The sequence below is a fragment of the Hemitrygon akajei genome, chromosome 9 (assembly GCF_048418815.1).
Source record: "Hemitrygon akajei chromosome 9, sHemAka1.3, whole genome shotgun sequence".
Taxonomy (NCBI): domain Eukaryota; kingdom Metazoa; phylum Chordata; class Chondrichthyes; order Myliobatiformes; family Dasyatidae; genus Hemitrygon; species Hemitrygon akajei.
Genome location: NC_133132.1, coordinates 119,847,604 through 119,870,029, shown reverse-complemented (window position 1 = coordinate 119,870,029; position 22,426 = coordinate 119,847,604). Strand labels below are relative to the sequence as shown.

The 22,426-nt window shown below is 43.2% G+C and overlaps 1 protein-coding gene across 1 annotated transcript in view; it reads right to left on the bottom strand.

Annotated features, from left to right (window-relative positions):
* Positions 1-22,426, bottom strand: part of asap2a (ArfGAP with SH3 domain, ankyrin repeat and PH domain 2a) — a 229,521-nt gene that overhangs the window by 77,320 nt on the left and 129,775 nt on the right. The window contains exons 7-9 of the mRNA XM_073056879.1: positions 16,890-16,975; positions 16,692-16,767; positions 3,935-4,021 (exon numbers count right to left, since the gene is read on the bottom strand). Of these exons, the coding sequence (XP_072912980.1) occupies positions 3,935-4,021; positions 16,692-16,767; positions 16,890-16,975 (249 nt within the window). The remainder of the gene's footprint in view (positions 1-3,934; positions 4,022-16,691; positions 16,768-16,889; positions 16,976-22,426) is intronic.

Sequence of the window (22,426 nt, the reverse complement as noted above, 5' to 3'; positions counted from 1 at the left end):
AAGTCAACGATGACTTTGACATGGCCTCCAAACATCCACAAAGTTAAATCTCATCTGTATCTTACAGCTTGACAATTGAGGTTTGATTAGCCTTGCATCTGGAGTGTTGCTGGTTGAAGATAGCAAGGCATTTTTGGAAATGAGGTAGAATGTTACAATGAGAAAGAACTAGTAAAGAGTTGAGTGAGTGATGCAGCTTTGTTTGGCACTGGTCTTTACTGAGATTGGCTCAATAGAGGGGACTAAGTGTAGTGTATCTAAGTTTGCTGATGATACTAAATTCAGTGGAAAAGCAAGAGTGCAGAAGATATGGAGAGTCTGCAGAAAGATTCAGATAGGTTAAGTGAGTGGGCAATGGTCTGGCACATGGAGTACAATGTTGGTAAATGCGAGGTCATCCACTTTGGAAGGAAAAATGGAAGAGAAGATTATTATTTAAATGGTAAAAAACTGCAGCCTGCTGCTGTGCAGAGGGCCTTGGGAGTGCTCGTGTATAACTCACGAAAGGCTGGTTTGCAGGTGCAGCAGGCTTTCAAGAAAGCAAATGGGATGCTGGCCTTCATTGCTAGAGGAACTGATTTTAAGAGCAAGGAGGCTATGTTGCAACTGTACAGGGTACTGTGTGCAGTTCTGGTCTCTTTACTTGAGGAAGGAAATACTGGCTTTGGAGGCAGTGCAGATGAGGCTCACCAGGCTGATTTCAGAGATGAGGGGGTTAGACTATGAAAAGAGATTGAGTCGACTGGAACTGTATTCACTGGAATGCAGAAGAATGATTGGAGATCTTATAGAAACATAAAATTCTGAAAGGGATAGACAAGATAGAGGCAGGAAAGTTCTTTCCACTGATAGGTGAGACTAGAACTAGGGGACATAGCCTCATGATTTGGGGGAGTAGCTTTAGGACTGAGATGAGGAGGAACTGCTATTCCCAGAGGGTGGTGAATCTGTGGAATTCTCTGCCCAATGAAGCAGTGGAGGCTACCTCAGTAAATATATTTAAGACTAGGTTGGATAGATTCTTGCATAGTAGTGGAATTAAGGGTTATAGGGAAATGGCAGGTAGGTGTAGATGAGTCCATGGCCAGATCAGCCATGATCTTATTGGATCACACAGCAGACTCGACGGGCCAGATGGCCTACTCCTGCACCTATTTCTTATGTTCTTATGGCTCTGTTAGAAACCATATCATGGTGCAAACATAAGAAAGAGGTGGATTTCTGCTGGCAGTTGAATTTGAGCAGGGTATTCCATAATCAGTCTTGAAAGATGAAGCAAATACTTTGGCATATTTGAAAAAGGCTGATACTTAACAATCCATTTATTTAAAAAAAGTCATTGTGCAGTCAAGATCATGACCAGCATGTCTCAAGATGGACAAAATTCATAATGTAATTTGGAAACCAGATTTTCAGCCACTGGAGAAGCTGCTTCAGAAAGAGACACGTACAACACGCTGGAGGAACTCAGCAGGTCAGGCAGCATCTGTGGAAACGAACAGTCAACATTTCAGGCCAAGGCCCTTCGTCAGGACTGAAGAGGGAGGGGGCAGGGGCCCTATAAAGAAGGTGGGGGGAGGGTGGGAAGAAGGCTGGTAGGTGCCAGGTGGAAAACCAGTAAGGGAAAAGATCAAGGGGTGGGGGAGGGGATAAGTAGGAAAGGTAAAGGAGGAGGCAGGACCATGAGGGAGATGATAGGCAGCTAGAGGAGGAGGCAGAGTGAAACTGGGATGGGGGAAGGGAGGGGGAGGGAATTACCAGAAGTTGGTGAATTCAATGTTCATGCCAAGGGGCTGGAGATTACCCAGACGGTATACGGTATGCTCCTCCAACCTGAGTTTGGCCTCATCATGTCAGTACAGGAGGCCATGTATGGACATATCTGAATGGGAACGTGAAGCAGAGTTTAAGTGGGTGGCAACCAGGAGATCCTGTCTTGTGGTGGACGGAGCGGAGGAGCTTGACGAAGCAGTCCCCCAATCTGCGTCAGGTCTCAGTGATGTAAAAGAGGCTGCACCGAATGCAACAGATGACCCCAACAGACTCACAAGTGAAGTGTTGCCTCATCTGGAAGGACTGTTTGGGGCCCTGAATGGTGATAAGAGAAGAGATGTAGCACATACACTTGCAGGGATAAGTGCCAGGTGGGAGATCCGTGGGCACAGGGACATGTGGACCAGGGAGTCACAGAGGGAACGATCCCTGCGGAAAGCAGAGGAGGGGTAGAGAGAGAAAGATGTGCTTAGTGGTGGGGTCCTGTTGAAGGTGGCAGAAGTTGTGGAGGATAATATGCTGGATCCGGAGGCTGGTGGGGAGGTAGTTGAGGACAAGAGGAACTCCATCCCTGTTGTGGTGACGGGAGGATGGCGTGAGGGCCGAAGTGCGGGAAATGGAGGAGATGCGGGTGAGGGCATCATTGATGATGGCAGAAGGGAAACCACGATCCTTAAAGAAAGGGGATATTTGAGATGTCCTGGAACGGAAAGCCTCATCCTGGGAGCAGATGCAGCAGAGACGGAGGAACTGGGAATAGGGAATAGCATTTTTGCATGTGGCAGGGTGGGAAGAGGTATAGTTGAGGTAGTTATGAGAGTCAGCGGGTTTATAGAAGATGTCAGTGAACAGTCCGTCTCCAGAGATGGAGACCAAAAGGTTGAGAAAGGGGAGAGAAGTGTCTGAGATGGACCAAGTGAATTTGAGGGCTGGGTGGAAGTTAGAGGCAAAGTCGATGAAATTGTCAAGCTCAGCATGGGTGCAGGAAGCAGCACCAATGTAGTCATCAATGTAGCGAAGGAAAAGTTGGGCAGCAGTACCAGTATAGGTTTGGAGCATAGACTGTTCCACATAACCAACGAAGAGGCAGACTCTTGTGACAACATTCCCCTGTAGAAACCTCTCTGTAGTTACCAGTCATCCTCCTCTCCTTTCTGAAGGATAATCTTTGTCATACCTTACTCTTTTCAGATGTGTAATATGCGATTATAGATTTGATACTTAAGCTTCTTAGAATCTTAGCAGGGTACAGTGTTCTTCCAATGCACAATTTTTTGGATGTGATAAGGTTTTTCAATTTCCTATCAGTTAGAAATAAACTGCTGAGAGAAGGAATCAAGGGCACTAATATTAAAAACTAGTTGAGGAATTCTTTGAAGCATTCTTTCCAGCAAGCATTGACAACTTGAATCAAAGGTGTTCAATCCCATTTTTGGTTTTCACTGGGGAAGCAGTACTTGAGCTATAGATGGCTTTACCATCTTTTAAGAATGTGAGCATATAATGCCATTGCTGAGCCTTGTGCCCTCTCAGTTCATCTGTCTTTAGGTCAATGATTTTCCAGTGGACCTCTGGAACTGTAGGCTCATCAACTGATGCAGTGCTGAATTTCACCACTGGCGTCTGTCTTCATCAAGATATGGCTCCTAATATTTGAGAAGTGATTCACATTTTCCAGTCTCACTAAGAACTTGCATCTTACATTTACAACTGATTAGCTTGTAGTCATTCTCACTAAATCAGTCCTAGCTCTTCATGGCAGAGAATCAATGCATTTCTTTGCAACTGCCAATTATGGCATACTTCAGGGCAGCTCATAAGCCATGGACTGTTTGCTACTCCTGTAGGCAAGTTGTTGACAGTCTGCCTGTAAGGTACTGTTCAAAAAGTACTAACTTTGGAGCTTCAGACAGCCTCGCCACTGATTGTCTTATGACAACATTTAGATTGACATTATTGTTTTGGAGTCAGGTTGATGAAAGTAATAAAGCATTTCAAGCCACAGCCTGTCTAATAATCATCTGTATCCATCATGGCTATTTACAAAAACTTGTTCTCTGACTGTAAAGAATAAATTGACAAAACACCAACAGAAATTATTGCTTTTCAATACTGGTATAACATTATGCACCAGCATTATGGCACTAGAAATACTACTCACCTCTTTTTGTTCAACCTGAAGTCCTGCTTTAAGTACATCCCGAAGCTGAACAAGCTGTTTTCTTTCTTCATCTTGCACCTGCTTGATCTGGAAATAAAATCTATATAGTCATATTTCAGAGAGCAAAACTAGTTGCGCCCAATAGGTACAAAATTAAGAAAAAAAGACAAGAAAGTGCTATTCTCCTATATTACCCACTTAGCATATATTCACACATAGAACACTTATGCAGTTTCATTGATGGGATGATAATAATGAAAAAAATCTCTTTATTAAGTATCCTTACTTAACTTCAGTCAGTCAAAAAGCGGGACAAGGGAAATTGATATATACTCAAGACATTCCACAAAAGCGGGACAAGGGAAATTGATATATACTCAAGACATTCCACAAATGTCCAGTAATGCAACATCCAAAAAAATAATTGAATATATGAAAATGGTTCTTTTTCCACCCCTCCTCTTTTCATTTCACATTTAAGTTTGGGCACATTCCACTAAATATTTCATCCAGATGCCAAATAGCTGAACACCATTACTAACAATGTCATTTGTCAAATAGGAATCATATCTGAAATCCAAGGCCAAGCTTACAGAGTGTAGATGTGGTAAAAAGGGAGAACTGACTGCAAAAGGAAATAGGTCCTCTCATGCATTTGCAAGGCCTGCTCATTCAATGGAATTAGACAAAAGGACAAATGAAAGAAAAAAAATGGAACCATGTTTTTAAAAAAATACAGATAAGATTATTTGGAAAGTCACAAAGTCAGTGAACATATGATGGATTGAATGGTCTAATGTGTTGTAATATTCTTTTTCAATAAATCTACAGATAACAAGATTTACCTAATTTAGTCAACAAACTATCAATAAAATACTCAGTTATACATAAATAGCAAAAATAGACAAACTAACTGGAAATGCTCCCCCTACAAATTTCTAATATGATTGAATGCCTGTGTCTATTGCTGTGCAAACTGCCCTTGGGTAGAAGCTGCTTGACAAACAGGAAATTCAAGAAATTCTTAAGACTTAATGTGCAAAATGTAGTAGCATTTCTAGTAGCTTATTTGCTAAATTAAGCAAATCACCAGTATTCTTAAGGTAATACTAATGAATGGCTTACTAAAAAAAGATGAAAATAGCATTACAAAAGATCAGCAAAAGAAAAATTTGTGAGATTATATCTTAATTAGGTACTGTAATTCTCACAGGATGAAAAACAAGAAGCAGTTCTAAATAGTTTCACAGTGTTATTTGGTTAAACTCCAAAAGTAGTCGTGGAAAATATAGTCATGCACAATCAGAAATGATTAAAACTATGTTCACAATACTCACAGTAACTAATAAAAATGTAAACTCAAAGTACACTGCAGATGCTGTGGTCAAATCAACACGTACAACACGCTGGAGGAACTCAGCAGGTTGGGCAGCATCCGTTGAAATGAGCAGTCAACATTTTGGGCCGAGACCCTTCATCAGGAGTGAAGAAGGAGGGGGCAGGGGCCCCATAGAGAAGGTGGGGGGAGGGTGGGAAGGAGAAAGCTGGTGGGTGTCAGGTGAAAAACCAATCAGAGGAAAGATCAAAGGGTGGGGGAGGGGAAGCAGGGAGGGGATTGGCAGGAAAGGTGAAGAAGGAATGTAAGGGGAAAACACTATGGGTAGTAGAAGAAGGCAGAATCATGAGAGAGGTGATAGGCAGCTGGAAGAGGAGGCAGAGTGAAAATGGGATGGGGAAAGGGAGAGGGAGGGAATTACTGGAAGTTGGAGAATTCAATGTTCATACCAAGTGGCTGGAGACTACCCAGACGGTATATGAGGTATTGCTCCTCCAACCTGAGTCTGGCCTCATCATGGCAGTAGAGGAGGCCATGTATGGACATATCTGAATGGGAATGTGAAGCAGAGTTGAAGTGGGTGGCAACCGGGAGATCCTGTCTGTTATGGCGGACGGAGTGGAGGTGCTCAACGAAGCAGTCCCCCAATCTGTGTCGGGTCTCTCCAATGTAGAGGCCGCCGCAATGGGAGCACCGGATGCAATAGTTGACCCTAACAGACTCAGAAGTCAAGTGTTGCCTCACCTGGAAGGACTGTTTGGGGCACTGAATGGTGGTAAGAGAGGAGGTGTAGGGACAGGTGTAGCACTTACGCTTGCAGGGATAAGTACCAGGTGGGAGATCTATGGGGAGGGACGTGTGGACCAGGCCGTCGCGGAGGGAATGATCCTTGCGAAAAGCAGAGAGAGGTAGAGAGGGAAAGATGTGCTTAGTGGTGGGGTCCTGTTGAAGGTGGCGGAAGTTGCGGAGGATAATATGCTGGATCCGGAAGCTGGTGGGGTGGTAGGTGAGGACAAAGGGAACACGGTCCCTGTTGTGGTGACGGGAGGATGAGGTGAGGGCCGAAGTGCGGGAAATGGAGGAGATGCGGGTGAGGGCATCATTGACGATGGCAGAAGGGAAATCACAATTCTTAAATGTAGACTTATTAGCATTTATTTGTTTAGAAACATAATGAGTGTCTAATTATGGGTTTAACCAATCAAGTTCCATTGAATCTTTTTTCAATTTCTTCAGCTGACTGCTTTGATACACTTGGGTGAATGTGAAAATGTTGGTATTTTCCCAAGTCAGTCCATCAAAAAGGAATAAGTTTCAGCATAATCCAAGTGGTTAAACCTCATAAGGCACTCATTGTTCCAGTTGCCCTGGCCCAACTATCACATTATGATCATGAGATGTACAGAACCCCCCTGAATCATCATTCATTAGCGATCACTAGTAATTGAGTACGATTCTTCTCCTGGTTATTGACCTGGTCACTTGTAGGTCTTGAGATGACTAGGTCAAGTCACTTTTTATTGTCATTTCGACCATAACTGCTGGTACAGTACACAGTAAAACCGAGACATTTTTCAGGACTATGGTGATACATGAAACAGTACAAAAACTAGACTGAACTACGTAAAAACAACACAAAAAACTACACTAGACTACAGACCTGCCCAGGACTGCATAAAGTACACAGAACAGTGCAGGCATTACAATAAATAATAAACAAGACAATAGGCACAGTAGAAGGCAGTAAGTTGGTGTCAGTCCAGGCTCTGGGTATTGAGGAGTCTGATGCCTTGGGGAAAGAAATTGTTACATAGTCTGGTCATGAGAGCCCAAATGCTTCGGTGCTTTTTCCCAGATGGCAGGAGGGAGAAGAGTTCGTATGAGGGGTGCTTGGGGTCCTTCATAATGCTGTTTCCTTTGCGGATGCAGCGTGTAGTATAAATGTCTGTAATGGCGGGAAGAGAGACCCCGATGATCTTCTCAGCTGACCTCACTATCCGCTGCAGGGTCTTGCGATCTGAGATGGTGCAACTTCCGAACCAGGCAGTGATGCAGCTGCTCAGGATGCTCTCAATACAACCTCCGTAGAATGTGATGAGGAAGAGGTGCGGTGGATGGACTTTCCTCAGCCTTCACAAAAAGTAGAGACGCTGCTGGGCTCCCTTTGCTATGGAGCTGGTATTGAGGGACCAGGTGAGATTCTCCGCCAGGTGAACACCAAGAAATCTGGTGCTCTTAACGATCTCTACCGAGGAGCCGCCGATGTCAGCGGAGAGTAGTTGCTCCGTACCCTCCTGAAGTCAACAACCATCTCTTTTGTTTTGTTCACATTCAGAGACAGGTTATTGTCTCTGCACATCCATTAGCTACTGCACCTCCTCTCTGTATGCTGTCTCATCGTTCTTGCTGATGAGACCCACCACGGTCGTGTCATCGGCAAACTTGATGATGTGGTTCGAGCTGTGTGTAGCAGCACAGTCGTGTGTCAGCAGAGTGAACAGCAGTGTACTGAGCACACATCCCTGGGGGGCCCCCGTGCTCAATGTGATGGTATTGGAGATGCTCCTTTCAATCTGGACTGACTGAGGTCTCCCAGTCAGGAAGTCTAGTATCCAGTTGCAGAGGGAGGTGTTCAGGCCCAGTAGGCTCAGCTTTCCAATTGGTTTCTGAGGAATGATTGTGTTGAATGCTGAACTGAAGTCTATGAACAGCATTTGAACGTATGTGTCTTTTTTGTCCAGTTGGGTGAGGGCCAGGAGGAGGGTGATGGCACTCCATCACTGTCTGTTGAATGGTTGGGATGGTACGCAAACTGCAGGGCGTCCAATGAGGGGGGCAGCAGGGCCTTAATGTGCCTCATGACGAGCCTCTCAAAACACTTCATGATGATGGACGTGAGTGCAACGGGACGGTAGTCATTGAGGCAGGACACTGAAGACTTCTTTGGAACGGGGACGATGGTGGCGGCCTTGAAGTACGTTGGAACGACAGTGCTGTTGAAGATGTCAGTGAGAACATCCTCTAAGCACTCTGCCAGGAATATTGTCTGGTCCAGCAGCCTTCCGTGACTTGACCCTGCACAGGGTTCTCCTCACATCGGCCACGGTGAGACACAGCACCTGGTCATTTGGAGGAGGGGTGGACTTCCTCGCCGCCACGTCATTTTTCACCTCAATACGAGCGTAGAAGTTGTTCAATGCATCTGGGAGGGAGGCATCACCCGCAGAGTCAGGTAATGTCCTGTAGTTGGTGATGTCCTGAATGTCTTTCCACATGCGCCGCGTGTCACCGCTGTCCTGGAAGTGGCTGTGGATTCGCTGGGCGCGTGCACGCTTTGCCTCTCTGATGGCCCGGGACAGTTTGGCCCTCACTGTTGTTTGGCTGCCTTGTTGCCTGCTCTGAAGGCGGAGTCACGGGTCCTCAGTAGCGCACGCACCTCCATTCATGGCTTCTGGTTAGCGCTTTCTAGGGTGGGTATTTTTAAAAACGCTGCTCGGGCAGATCAGTGTAGACGGGGTAACCGGAGACTTCTGAAAACACTGTCAGACGGCAACGTGCTATTTCATTGTTTTCTTGAACGCAACCTAACAATTTCAGAACAGACGGCAATGAGACTGAAGCCAGAAGAGTTAGAAATGTACTCACCAAATACTTTGACCCATAACTTACTGAAGATATAAGTATACTGTACTCACTTTGCCCTGTTTTCTGTCCTTGCTTGTATGAAGGCGGTTTACCTATTTATGCAAGTACTTCTCTGACAATAGATGTCTAACAGCCTAATGTAACATTGTATAGAAATACAAGATAACACTGATGCAGACATGTTTTATACATTTAACAAGGTGCTTTATTAATGCAACAAAGTTAGTCAGTTTTTCAATCTTCGTCGTCAGCTGGGTCATACTGTCCGTGAACTCCGTCGGTTGCCTCCATACGCTCCAGTATTTTTTTTTAGTTTTAAGTCCTCCTGCGCGAGAGCCAACAGCTGTCCATTATTTGGCAATTAAGTTTTTCTAGTCTGTAATTGGACAAACGCGCACCAAGTCTTTCACAGTGAGATTCGACACCAAACATGTCGCTGTTTTCTGTAGATGTGTCCTGCGCACGCCCAGTAGGAGGAGATACACCAAAATACCCGTTTTAATGTGGATGGAGATATTTTCAAAAACGCTTGGTGTGGACGTCTATCGTTTTTACGTGAAACCAGCTTTTTCAAAATTATCCGGTCTAGTGCGGATGTAGCCTGAGATGCGATAATTCAGGGAGACCTTTAGTCTCCCAGATAACACATCTGCACCAGGTGCACTGAGCTGCTGTTCTTCAGAGAACGTATTAAGGAACTAGAGGTGGAGATCAATGACTTCTGGTTCACAGAAGAGAATGAGGAGGTGATAGGTAGGAGCTACAGGAAGGTAGTCACTTCTAGGTTGCAGGAGGCAGAAAACTGGGTAACTGTCAGGAGAAAGGAGGGAATACACAACTAGGGCAGAGTGCCCTTGTGGCCATTCTCCTCAATAATAAATATACCATTTTAGATACCATTGAGGGAGATGACCCACCAGGGCGAAGCTGCAGTTACCGGGTCTCTAGCACCGAGTCTGGAGCTGTGGCCAGAAGAGAAGGTGAAGAGCACTGCAGTGGTGATAGGAGATACCATAGTCAGATGATCAGAAATGAGATTCTTTGGATGCGATAAAGATACCCGGATGATATGCTGCCTCTCAGATTCCAAAGTCAAGGCTGTTTTGAATCAGGTTCATGGCATTCTAAAGGGGGAGACAGTGTAATGAGACTGCGAGCAAGGAAAAGCTGATGATAGGACAAAATTGCAGTCAACAGGATGAGCTGGAATGTAAAAGTTGAATAAAAATCCAAAAGGGTTAACACAGGACTGAAGGTGTCATATTTGAAAGCGTGTAGTATGCAGAATAAGGTAAGTGAACTTGAGGCACAGTTACAGATTGACATGTGGGCATCACTGAATCTTGGCTGAAAGCAGATTATAGGTGGGAGCTTAACATCCAAAGATACACAACATATTGAAAGGACAGATGGTTAGGCAAAGGAGATGGCGTGGCTCTGCTGGCAAAAACATCATTAGAAAGAGGTGACATAGGGTCAAAAGGTGTTGAATGGTTGCGGGTAGAACTAAGGAACTGCAAGTGTAAAAAGACCCGGAGGGGAGTTATATATAGACCCCCCCCAAGCAGTAGTAAGGATATGGTCTACAAATTACAATGGAAGAAAGAATACACATGCCAAAAGGGCACTGTTACAATAGTCATGCGGGAATTTCAAAATGCAAGTAGATTGGGAAAATCGGGTATGACCTGGATCCCAAGAGAGGGAGTTTCTACAATGCTGACAAAATGCCTTTTAGAGCAGTTTGTGGTTGAGCCCACTAGGGAATTAGCTATTCTGCACTGGGTGCTTTGCAATGCACCTGAATTAATTAGAGAGCTTAAGATAAAGGAATCCTTTGGGAACAGTGATCGTGATATGATCGAATTTACCCAGAGATCTGAGGAGAAACTAAGGTCAGATGTATCAGTATTACAGTGGAGTAAAGGGAATTAGAGGTATGAGAGAGAAGCTGGCCAAAATTGACTGGAAAAGAACACTGGCAAGCATGACAGCAGAGCAGCAATGGTTGAAACATCTGGAAGCATTAGAGAAGTCACAGGATTTATACGTTCCAAAGAGGAAGAAGTATCTAAAGGCAAGATGACACAACTGAGGCAAATAGGAGTACTGTAGTTAAAGCCAACATAAAAGCCAACCAGAGGACATACTGTATAATAGAACAAAAAATAGTGGGATATTAGAGGATTGGGAAGTTTTTTAAAACCAACAGAAGGCAACTAAAAAGATCATTAAGGAAAAGATGGGATACAAAAGTAAGCTAGCCACTAATATTAAAGAGAATACCAAAAGATTCTTCAGAAGCATAAACTGTTAAAGAGAGGTAAGAATGAATATCGGACCATTGGAAAATGATGCTGGAGAGGTAGCAATGGGAGAAAAAGGAAATGGCGACAAACTGAAAAAGTATTTTGCAACGGTCTTCACGGCGGAAGACATGAGCAGAATGCTGAAAATTCAGGTGTGTTAAGGAAATGTCAAGTGTGTGAAGTTGCCATTACTAGGGAGAAGGTTCTTGAGAAACTGAAAGGTCTTTAGGTAGATAGGTCACCCTGGACCAGATATATATACACCATAGGGTTCTGAAAGAGGTACATGAAGAGATTGTGGAGGCATTAATAACGATCTTTAAAGTATCAATTGATTCTGGCATTGTTCTGGAGGAATGAAAAATTGCAAATGTTCACTCCGCTCTTCAAGGAAGAAAGGAAATTATAGGCCAGTTATTCTTACCTATGTAAGCACCTGTGTCAGGATGCTTTTCATCAACTATACCCTAGCATTTAATACTATAATTCCCACAATCCTGATTGAGAAGTTGTAGAACCTGAGCCTCTGTACCTCTCTCTGCAATTAACCATATAACCATATAACAATCACAGCACGGAAACAGGCCATTCCGGCCCTCCTAGTCCGTGCCGAACTCTTAATCTCACCTAGTCCCACCTACCCGCACTCAGCCCATAACCCTCCACTCCTTTCCTATCCATATACCTATCCAATTTTACCTTAAATGACACAACTGAACTGGCCTCTACTACTTCTACAGGAAGCTCATTCCACACAGCTATCACTCTCTGAGTAAAGAAATACCCCCTCGTGTTTCCCTTAAACTTTTGCCCCCTAACTCTCAAATCATGTCCTCTCGTTTGAATCTCCCCTACTCTCAATGGAAACAGCCTATTCACGTCAACTCTATCTATCCCTCTCAACATTTTAAATACCTCGATCAAATCCCCCCTCAACCTTCTACGCTCCAATGAATAGAGACCTAACTTGTTCAACCTTTCTCTGTAACTTAAGTGCTGAAACCCAGGTAACATCCTAGTAAATCGTCTCTGCACTCTCTCTAATTTATTGATATCTTTCCTATAATTCGGTGACCAGAACTGTACACAATATTCCAAATTTGGCCTTACCAATGCCTTGTACAATTTTAACATTACATCCCAACTTCTGTACTCAATGCTCTGATTTATAAAGGCCAGCGTTCCAAAAGCCTTCTTCACCACCCTATCTACATGAGACTCCACCTTCAGGGAACTATGCACTGTTATTCCTAGATCTCTCTGTTCCACTGCATTCCTCAATGCCCTACCATTTACCCTGTATGTTCTATTTGGATTATTCCTGCCAAAATGTAGAACCTCACACTTCTCAGCATTAAACTCCATCTGCCAACGTTCAGCCCATTCTTCTAACCGGCATAAATCTCCCTGCAAGCTTTGAAAACCCTCCTCATTATCCACAACACCTCCTACCTTAGTATCATCAGCATACTTACTAATCCAATTTACCACCCCATCATCCAGATCATTTATGTATATTACAAACAACATTGGGCCCAAAACAGATCCCTGAGGCACCCCGCTAGTCACCGGCCTCCATCCCGATAAACAATTATCCACCACTACTCTCTGGCATCTCCCATCTAGCCACTGTTGAATCCATTTTATTACTCCAGCATTAATACCTAACGACTGAACCTTCTTAACTAACCTTCCATGTGGAACTTTGTCAAAGGCCTTGCTGAAGTCCATATAGACTACATCCACTGCCTTACCCTCGTCAACATTCCTCGTAACTACTTCAAAAAATTCAATAAGGTTTGTCAAACCTTGTCAAATTAGATCCATGACTTCCTAACCGGAAGACCACAATCTGTGCAGATTGGTGATAATATCTCCTCCATACTGATGATCAACACTGGTGCACTTCAGGAGTATGTGCTTAGCCCACTGCTCTATTCTCTCTATACCCATGATTGTGTGGCTAGGCATAGTTCAAATACCATCTATAAATTTGCTGACAATACAACCACTGTCAGCAAATGGTTGCCGCAGCAACAACCTGGCACTCAGCATCGGTAAGATGAAAGAGCTGACTGTGGACTTCAGGAAGGGTAAGACAAAGGAACACATACCAATCCTCATAGAGGGATCAGAAGTAGAGAGAGTGAGCAGTTTCAAGTTCCTGGGTGTCAAGATCTCTGAGGACCTAACTTGGTCTCAACATATCGATGTAGTTATAAAGAAGGCAAGACAACAACTATACTTCATGAGCAGTTTGAAGAGACTTGGCACGTCAACAAAAACACTTAAAAACTTCTATAGATGTAACATAGAGAGCATTCTGACAGGCTGCATTACTGTCTGGCATGGGGGGAGGGGGCTACTGCACAGGACTGAAAGAAGCTGCAGAGGGTTGTAAATTTAGTCGACTCCATCTTGGGTACTAGCCTGCAAAGCACACAGGACATCTTCAAGGAGAGGTATCTCAGGAAGGCAGTGTCCATTATTAAGGACCTCCAGCACCCAGAGAAGGCCCTTTTCTCACTGTTACCATCAGGTAGGAGGTACAGAAGCCTGAAGGCACACACTCAGCGATTCAGGAACAGCTTCTTCCCCTCCGCCATCTGATTCCTAAATGGACGTTGAACCCTTGAACACTACCTCCTTTTAAAATATATATTATTTCTGTTGTTTGCATGATTTTTAATCTATTCAATATACATATACTGTAATTGATACACTTATTTATTTTTTCCTTCTTCTATATTATGTATTGCATTGAACTGCTGCCGCTAAGTTAACAAATTCCATAACACATGCCAGTGATAATAAAGCTGATTCTGATTCTTTGAGATGATGTTGGAATTGATCTTTAAGCATGGAGGCGCATGATAAAATACGCTGAAGTCAGCATGGTTTACTGAAGGGAAAATCTTGCCTGACAAACCTGTGGTAATTCATTGAAGAAACAACAAGTAGGATAGACAAAGGAGAATCATTTGATGCTGTGTATGTGGATTCTCAGAAGGCTTTTGACAAGGTGCTACACACGAGGCTGCTTAATAAATTAAGAGCCCGTGGTATTACTGAAAAGACATTAGCATGGATAGAGTGTTGGCTGATTGAAGGAGGCAAAGAGGGGGAATGAAAGGAGCCTTTTCTGGTTGGCTGCCAGTCTCTAGTGGTGTTCACCAGGGATCTGTGTTGGGACTGCTTCTTTTTACTTTAAACGTCAATGACTTGAATGATGGAATTGATATCTTTGTGGCAAAGATTGTTGATGATACAAAGATAGGTGGAGGGGCAGGTAGTTTTGAGGAAGTAGAGAGGCTACAGAGAGACTTAGATTTAGAAAATGGACAAAGGAGTGGCAGATGGAATATGGTGTTGGGAAGTGTATGGCATGCACTTTCATAGAAAAAAAACATAGAAAACTTACAGCATAATACAGGCCCTTCGGCCCACAAAGTTGTGCTGAACACATCCCTACCTTAGAAATTACTAGGATTACCTATAACCCTCATTTTCCCCAAGATCCCTCTGATCCTCCACACTCCGAGAGTCTTATTATTAATACTATATTCTGCCATCATATTTGACCTACCAAAATGAATCACCTCACACTTATCTGGGTTGAACTTCACCTGCCACTTCTCATCCCAGTTTTGCATCCTATCAATGTCCCACTATAACCTCTGACAGCCCTCCACACTATCCACTATACTCCCATCCTTTGTGTCAACCTTAGGATGTTTCCTAATGGTGGGAGAGTCTAAGGCCAGAGGTCACAGCCTCAGTGTGGAGTGGCGACCTTGTAGAATGGGGATGTGAAGGAATTTTCTTTAGCCAGCGAGTGGTGAATCTGTGGGATTTGTTGCCACAGGTGGCTGTGGAGGCCAAGTCATTGGGTAAATTAAAGGCAGAGGTTGATGGATTCTTGATTGGTCTGGGGATGAAGGGATATGGGGAGAAAGCAGGAAATTTAGCCCAAGAGGTAAAATGGATCAGCCATGGTGAAATGGTGCAGCAGGCTCAATGGTTTCAAATGGCCTAATTCTACTCCTATATCTTATGGTCTTATCCTCCAAATTGTTGATATTCAATGTAAAAGGAAGCAGTCCCAATACAGACCCCTGTGGAACACCACTAGTCATCAGCATCCAATCCAAAAATAATCCCTTTATTCCCTCTACTGCCTCCTGCAAATCAACCAATACTCTATCCATGCTAGTAAATTTCCTGTAATACCCTGGGTTCTTATCTTGTTTAGCAGCCTCATGTGAGGCACCTCGTCAAAGCCCTTCTGAAAATCCAAATCCATGAATATCCACCGATTCCTTTATCTATACTGCAAGACTGATACCGGGGCAGGGGTGTGGGCAGGGAGAGACACTATTTGGCCTCAGTTGTTACGCAGACCAGGTCCTCATACAATGGTCTGCTTGTTGCAGCTCCAAGGGAAGAGATGCTGGAGCAGCTGTTGCATGGTGGGCTTTCCGTACTGTTTTGGCATGTAGCCGCTCCTGACAACGATGCCTTCCAGTATTAAAAGTAATTTTATGTGCCTTGTGCTATCTGTTCTGTTTCTGTAGCCACACTTTTCTCAAAAACTATAGGACGCAATGCATCCAGTAATCATCAGGCTTCAGTCTATAATATGTCACATTCAACCATGGCGACGGCCACCTGGAGGTAGTCTCTGTAAACAGTGTCAAAACCTTGAAACATAAACTGTCTCCACAATCACGCACTGTGATGCTGTAGTAAAAGTTGATGGTTGAATGCTGGTCTGCCTTGTCACTTTTCTGAAAATTCTTACCTGCATCTCTGAAGTCTTTAGAATTGTATTCTACGTCAACTTCTCAATCCAATTTCCCCTTCAGTCTTGTGAAAATGTACTGAAGTGATGTAATATCTTTTGCAGAAGTCAAAAGACTTTCAGTAGATCCTTTACCAACTTCTTATATCCCTCTTTAATTCAACCTATTTTAAATTTTACTCACACAAAGCTTTTTATTTGCATCATTATTATGCTCCCTCTTCCCACCCCTACTTCTATGCTTCATTTACAAGCTTACATGAAAGAATTAGGTGTGAAAAATTACATGCTTAACTTTTGTTTAACGCATTAATGGCAGAATATCCAGACATAAACATCATCAGCAAGTACATGACCACAGAGGGGAAACAACTAAATGTGATCTGATTCCAAAACTCCTAAACTAGCTTCCAAAGGAAAGTATTGTATGGCATCCAAGGGTATGTTTCTTTCTGCCTTCTAGTTCAATACATACAGGTCAATACCAAGACCAAAATATTAGCCTAACATGTACCAGTGGACTCAAAGGAGAAAGAAAAAAAATCAAACCTAAGAGCTGCACATCTTGGTTTTATTCTAATAAAACTGAAAACAGAAATTTGCATTCCTTCATATTGTCTGTGAAACGTAGAACGTAGTTGCATTCTCAGTAATAATTAGACTTACAGCATGCAAATCTGTCGCCAACTTTTCCATGGAGGGTTTTAAACCTTCTACAGCCTTCAAGCCATCCTGAAAAAAGCTGATAATAAACAGTGAAACTGAAATACATTGAATAAATTGATCAAAACTTCAGCCTATAACAATGTCATTTACTTTTAAAAATAAATGCAGTACAAACTTTAATAGCATTCAAAAACTTACTTGCATTGTGCATGGAAGTATTTAATGAGATTCTGCAGTAAATCAACACCTTTCTTAATCTTGATCTCATTGACCTTAAGCAAATACTGTGAAAGAAAAGAGCAACTTTTAAGCTGAAAAATCACTCTGTAGGCAAGAATATATCCAATGTAACAACATTCTTGAGGAACAGCATGAGACTGCAGGAAGTGGTAATTATGCATTTAAAATATTCACAATGAACAATACTAGCAAATAAATTTCTCAAGAGATTCAAAGTACCATGCGTCAGTACAAAATGTGTGTGTGTATTTATTAGTTTATAGGAATCATGAGCTATCAACATGACTGATATGAAAATCTACACCCATTCTTTACCAGTACAGCAAACATGTAAAAAATTTACAATAATTTCACTCTTACCCATGCCAAGTTCCCAATTTAAATAACTGATGTAACACGTACACCAGTACACATACATCTATTTCAATCACTAAGATAGAGCAATATACTGACAGACAGCAGAGTGCAAACAAATTTTCTTTCTTCTTAATCCTAAACTCACAAATGACCAATACTTTTTCCTGAGTCTATGTTCCAAAGGTTATCAATCTTTGGACTAGAGCAAAAACCTTCAAGATCTCAAAATATGTCTCAATGATAGACATCATTGATCCGTCTAAATTCCACTGGATATTAGCAAATCTTACCCACTTTCCTTCTTGTAGATCCTCATCCAAGAATACATCCAGTCAATCCAGATTGCACTGATCCAGTACTGTTTACTATATACCTGAATAAGATCTCACCATAGCCCTGTAACTTACCTTTGCTTTTGTATTCCAATACCCAAGTAATAAAACTGACATACCACAGGCCTTCCTAAATATTTATCTGTATGTTGTTCCATCATGCACCAGCACACCAAAATGTTTGTTCATAAATATTTACTAGTTTTTCAACATTAAAAACCATTAATCATAAAGTCATAGAAAAACACAGCACAGAAATAGGCACTTAGGATTCTCCTTCCCAACATCTACTAGGGTAACTGCATACCTTCTATTAGTCATTCTGATTTCTTCAAGTGTTCTCTTCTATTTCCTATACTACATAAGCACCTTATTTGTTCCTACCTGCCTATATCTGCAAGGCAACTCATTTTTACTCTGAACTAGGGTCTCAATATCTCTTGAAAGCTAATGTTTTCTAAACCTGTTATCTTTGCCTTTTATTCTGACAGGCACGTATAAACTTAGTACCTTCAAAATTTCACTTTTGAAGGCCTCCCACTTACCAAGCTTACCTTTGCCAGAAAACAGCCTGTCCTATTCCATACTTGACAGATCCTTTCTGATACCATCAAAATTGTCCTTTCTCCAATTTAGAATCTCAGCCACAGACCAGACCTATGTTTTTGCATGCTGACTTTGAAACTAATGACATTGTGATCACTAGATGCATAGTGCTTACACCTACAAACTTCTGTCACCTGCCCTGTCTCATTCCTAAATAGCAGATCAAGTGTCACAAACTCTCTCATTGGTACTTCAATGTACTGATTAAGATAACTGTCCTGAACACATTTGACAAACTCCATCCCATCTAATCCTTTTACTGTATGGGAGTCCCAGTATGTGGAAAGTTAAAATCATCTGCTATAACAACCTTATATTTCTTGCAACAGTCTGCAATTGCTCTACAAATTTGTTTCTCTAAATTCCTCAGACTGTCAGGTCGTCTATAACAGAGCCCCACTAATGTGGTCATACCTCTCTTATTCCTTAGTTCCATCCATAACATCTTACTAGATGAGTTCTCCAGTCTGTCCTGAATGAGCACTGCCATGCCAATTTTCTTGACTAGTAACGCCACCCCTCCTCCTATAATCCCTCCTGCTCTGTCGCATCAAAAACAATGGAACCCCAGAACACTGAGCTGCCAGTCCTGCCCCTCCTGCAACCAATTCTCATTAATGGCTACAATATCATAATTTCAGGTGTTGATCTATGCCGAGTTCATCTGCCTTTCCTACAATACTCTTGCATTAAAATATACGTAGCTCAGGCCATTAGTCTGAGGTCTTAACAACATCTGTCTCCACAATCTCTCAACTATCTGCCCTGGCGCTCTGGATCCCATCCCCCGCAACTTTAGTTTAAACCCGCGCCTCACCTCGTTCTCTATTACTATTCTTCTAAACAATGTAAATAATTGTATGATTTTCATACACCAATTACTACTTAACCAGAGGATATCCTTTTATACACTCAGAACATAACTCACTTCCTTTTCCAGCTTTGCAAAATTAGGGCCCCAAATAGTGCTTCCAGGTGAGGTGTCACTTCACCTAAGAGCATGCTGGGGTCATCTACTGTATCCAGTGCTCCTGGTGTGCCCTCCTGTATATTGGGGAGACTCAATGCAGATTGGGAGACCGCTTTGCAGAGCACCTACCAGATCTCCTAGTGGGCACCCATTTTAATTCCACTTCTAATTCTGACATGTCAGTCTATGGCCTCCTCTACTGTCATGATGAGGCCTCACTCAAGTTGGAGAAGCAACAGTTTATACTCCGTCTGGGTAGCCTCCAACCTGATGGCCATGAACATCAATTTCTTGAACTTCAGGTAAAGGCCCATTTCCACCCCTTCACCATTTCCCATTCCCCTTGTCACCTTATCTCCTTACCTGCCATTCATCTCTCTTTGGTGCTCCTCCCCCTTCTCTTTCTTCCATGGCTTTCTGCCCTCCCCTATCAGATTCTCCCTTCTCCAGCCCTGTTATCTCTTTCACTGATCAACTTCCCAGCTCTTTACTTCAGCACTCCCCCCCCTCCCAGTTTCACCTATCACCTCATGGTTTTTCTCCCCTCCCCCACTTTCTGGCTCTGACTTCTCATCCCTTTTCCCCCCAGACCTGATGAACAGTATCAGTCCAAAACATTGACTGTATTCTTTTCCATAAATGCTGCCTGGCCAACTGAGTTCCTCCAGCATTTTGTGTGTGTTGCCTGGAAATGTTAGCCTGTTCTTATACCACAATCTAATAAACCAGTAACAGTTTATCAGAAAGAGAATGGCCCATTTATGGCCCAAATTACCCATTCTCTATTTTGTTTCCTTTAACCATGCACCATACTTGTGGATATGTTGCTAAATCCACTCCAAAGCCTCACTAAGTGTAACCACCTTTCAGATTACTTGTGAAAAACTATCCTCAAAAGCTCTTACTAGTTTTGTCAGTTATTTTTTCCTTTCATAAGACGATGTAAAGCTATTATGACTGTTGAATTCATATTCTGATTTTCAGAGTACAGTTGGCCCTCCTTATCCTTGAGGGATTGGTTCCGGGACCCCTCGCGGATACCAAAAAATGTGGATGCTCAAGTCCCTTATTCAACCTGTCTCAATGTGGTGGACCTTAGAACCAAGCAGAACCCCAGACCTTATTTAACCTGTCTCAGTGCAGTGGACATTAGGACACGGCGGCCAAGCTCTGAATCTGCAGTGCTTCTGTTCATGAAAATAATCATGATCACGATTGAAAATAAAGTGGAAATAATAAAGCGATCGGAGAGAGGTGAACACCATCGGTCATTGGAAAAGCGTTAGACTACAATCGGAACAATTTTAAAGGATAAAGTGAGAAAGGCCCTGCCTCAATGAAAACTACAATTATTACTAAGCAACGCAGTGGTTTAATTATTGGGTTTTGGGTTTTTGATCCTCCACATCAACCCGGCACGGAAGAAGAGCGCGCTCGGAAATTGTCTGTCACTGGATCGAACTCAGGAACTTTCCGAGCCCGGCGCTGAAACATACATTCTTAAGCGTTTTATATGCACAGAAAGGTAAAATATATACTATATACTAGTGGTCACCAACCCGTCGATCGCAATCGACTGGTCGATCTTTGAGACTTTCCCAGTAGATCCCGAAAAAAAAAAGAAAACTAAATATACAAATACTGTTGAGAGATTGTTTCCAGGTTGTGGGGTTTTAGTTCCGTTCTTTCTGCCCAGTGTGCATGCGTGTAGCTCCCCCGCACTACACAGTGTATTTCAGTGGTCCCCAACCACCGGGCCGCGAGGAAACGATGTCAGTCAGCTGCGCCTTTCCTCAGTCCCTGTCACGCTCACTGTTGAACTTGAACCCACGCAAGGTCATCAGTCGCCTAAACGCAGTGACACCCTTGTGCAGACGGCGGGAAGTGCCGTTGCTACCGGCCTGGAGCGCGGACAGATGGGCACCGCACCGAATTTACCACACCGAATGTTCGTGGGGAACCCGGTGCTAAAATATTCGCAGACGACCTAATTCGGGCTCAGGGTTTTGTAAGTATCAGAGCAGCTACCTCACTGCGATCTACTGAAACAAACTTTTGTCAGCCGATAGATCCTATAAAGGTGGCAGGCGAGCACCCTGTCGCACTCCTTGCTCAGTCGGTTCGCTCTTTCCAGATTGCGACCGCCGCAGCCCCAGCATGGGGACCTCTGGCCCTGACCTCTCACCCCACCCATGACCAGCTGCACCTGGCCAAGGCAGCTGGCGGCTGGAGGGCGGGAGGCTGGAGTTCGGGCTGGGAGGCTGTCTAATGAGGCAATGAAGCCCTCAAAACTGCTTCAGCACCTTGAGTCCAAACACCCTGCACTTAGAAACAAACCCGTTGAGTTTTTTCAGCGGAAAAATCATGAGCGAGTGGGACAGAAGCTAAGTGCCGAGAGCCACGAAAACTAAATTGCGGAATAGACTGGACATAAGGAACCTGCTTCGAGTATCGCTGTATTCCAGTCGTGTTTAACACCCCCCCTTCCCCCCCCCCCCCGTTGGCCGGTGCGCAAGAATATTGTCAATATTAAACCGGTCCGCGGTGCAAAAAAGGGTGGTTACTCCTGGTGTTTATACAGTATTTCTACTTCCGGTTTGCGGGGTTTTACTTCCGGTATTTTTCTGCCCCGGTGCGCATGCGTGTAACTAATTGATCTGGAGTCGATCTTGCCTTTCACTAAGGCCGAGGTAGGGGATCTTGGGCTTAGAAAGGTTGGTGACCACTACTATATACTAAGACAAACATTTGACTAACTAATGCTAAATAATACCAGATGTACCTGTTCCGACTTACATAGTAAGAGAACTTCTGATTTTTTTCAACCCCGATCCACGTTAACCTACACACATCCTCCCGTATACTTTAAATCATCTCTAGATTACTTATAATACCTAATACAATGTAAATGCTATGTAAAATAGTTGTTATACTGCATTGTTTAGAGAATAATGACAAGAGAAAAAAGTCTGTACATGCTCGAACAACAAGTGCTGGAAGAGCTCTTCTGGGTATTCTCAATTCACAGTTGGTTGAATTCGCGCATACGGAACTCGCGGATAAGGAGGGCTGACTGTAGTAAGGATTGTTACTCTTTCTTTTTTAAACAATTTAGGAAAATATAGAGCTAAAGAAAATCACAAAATTCCCACTGTAAGCTCCAATAAGAACTGGCAACAGGAATAAACCCAAGTGAAGAAACTGTCAATGGCTACACTTCGGTTTGTGTT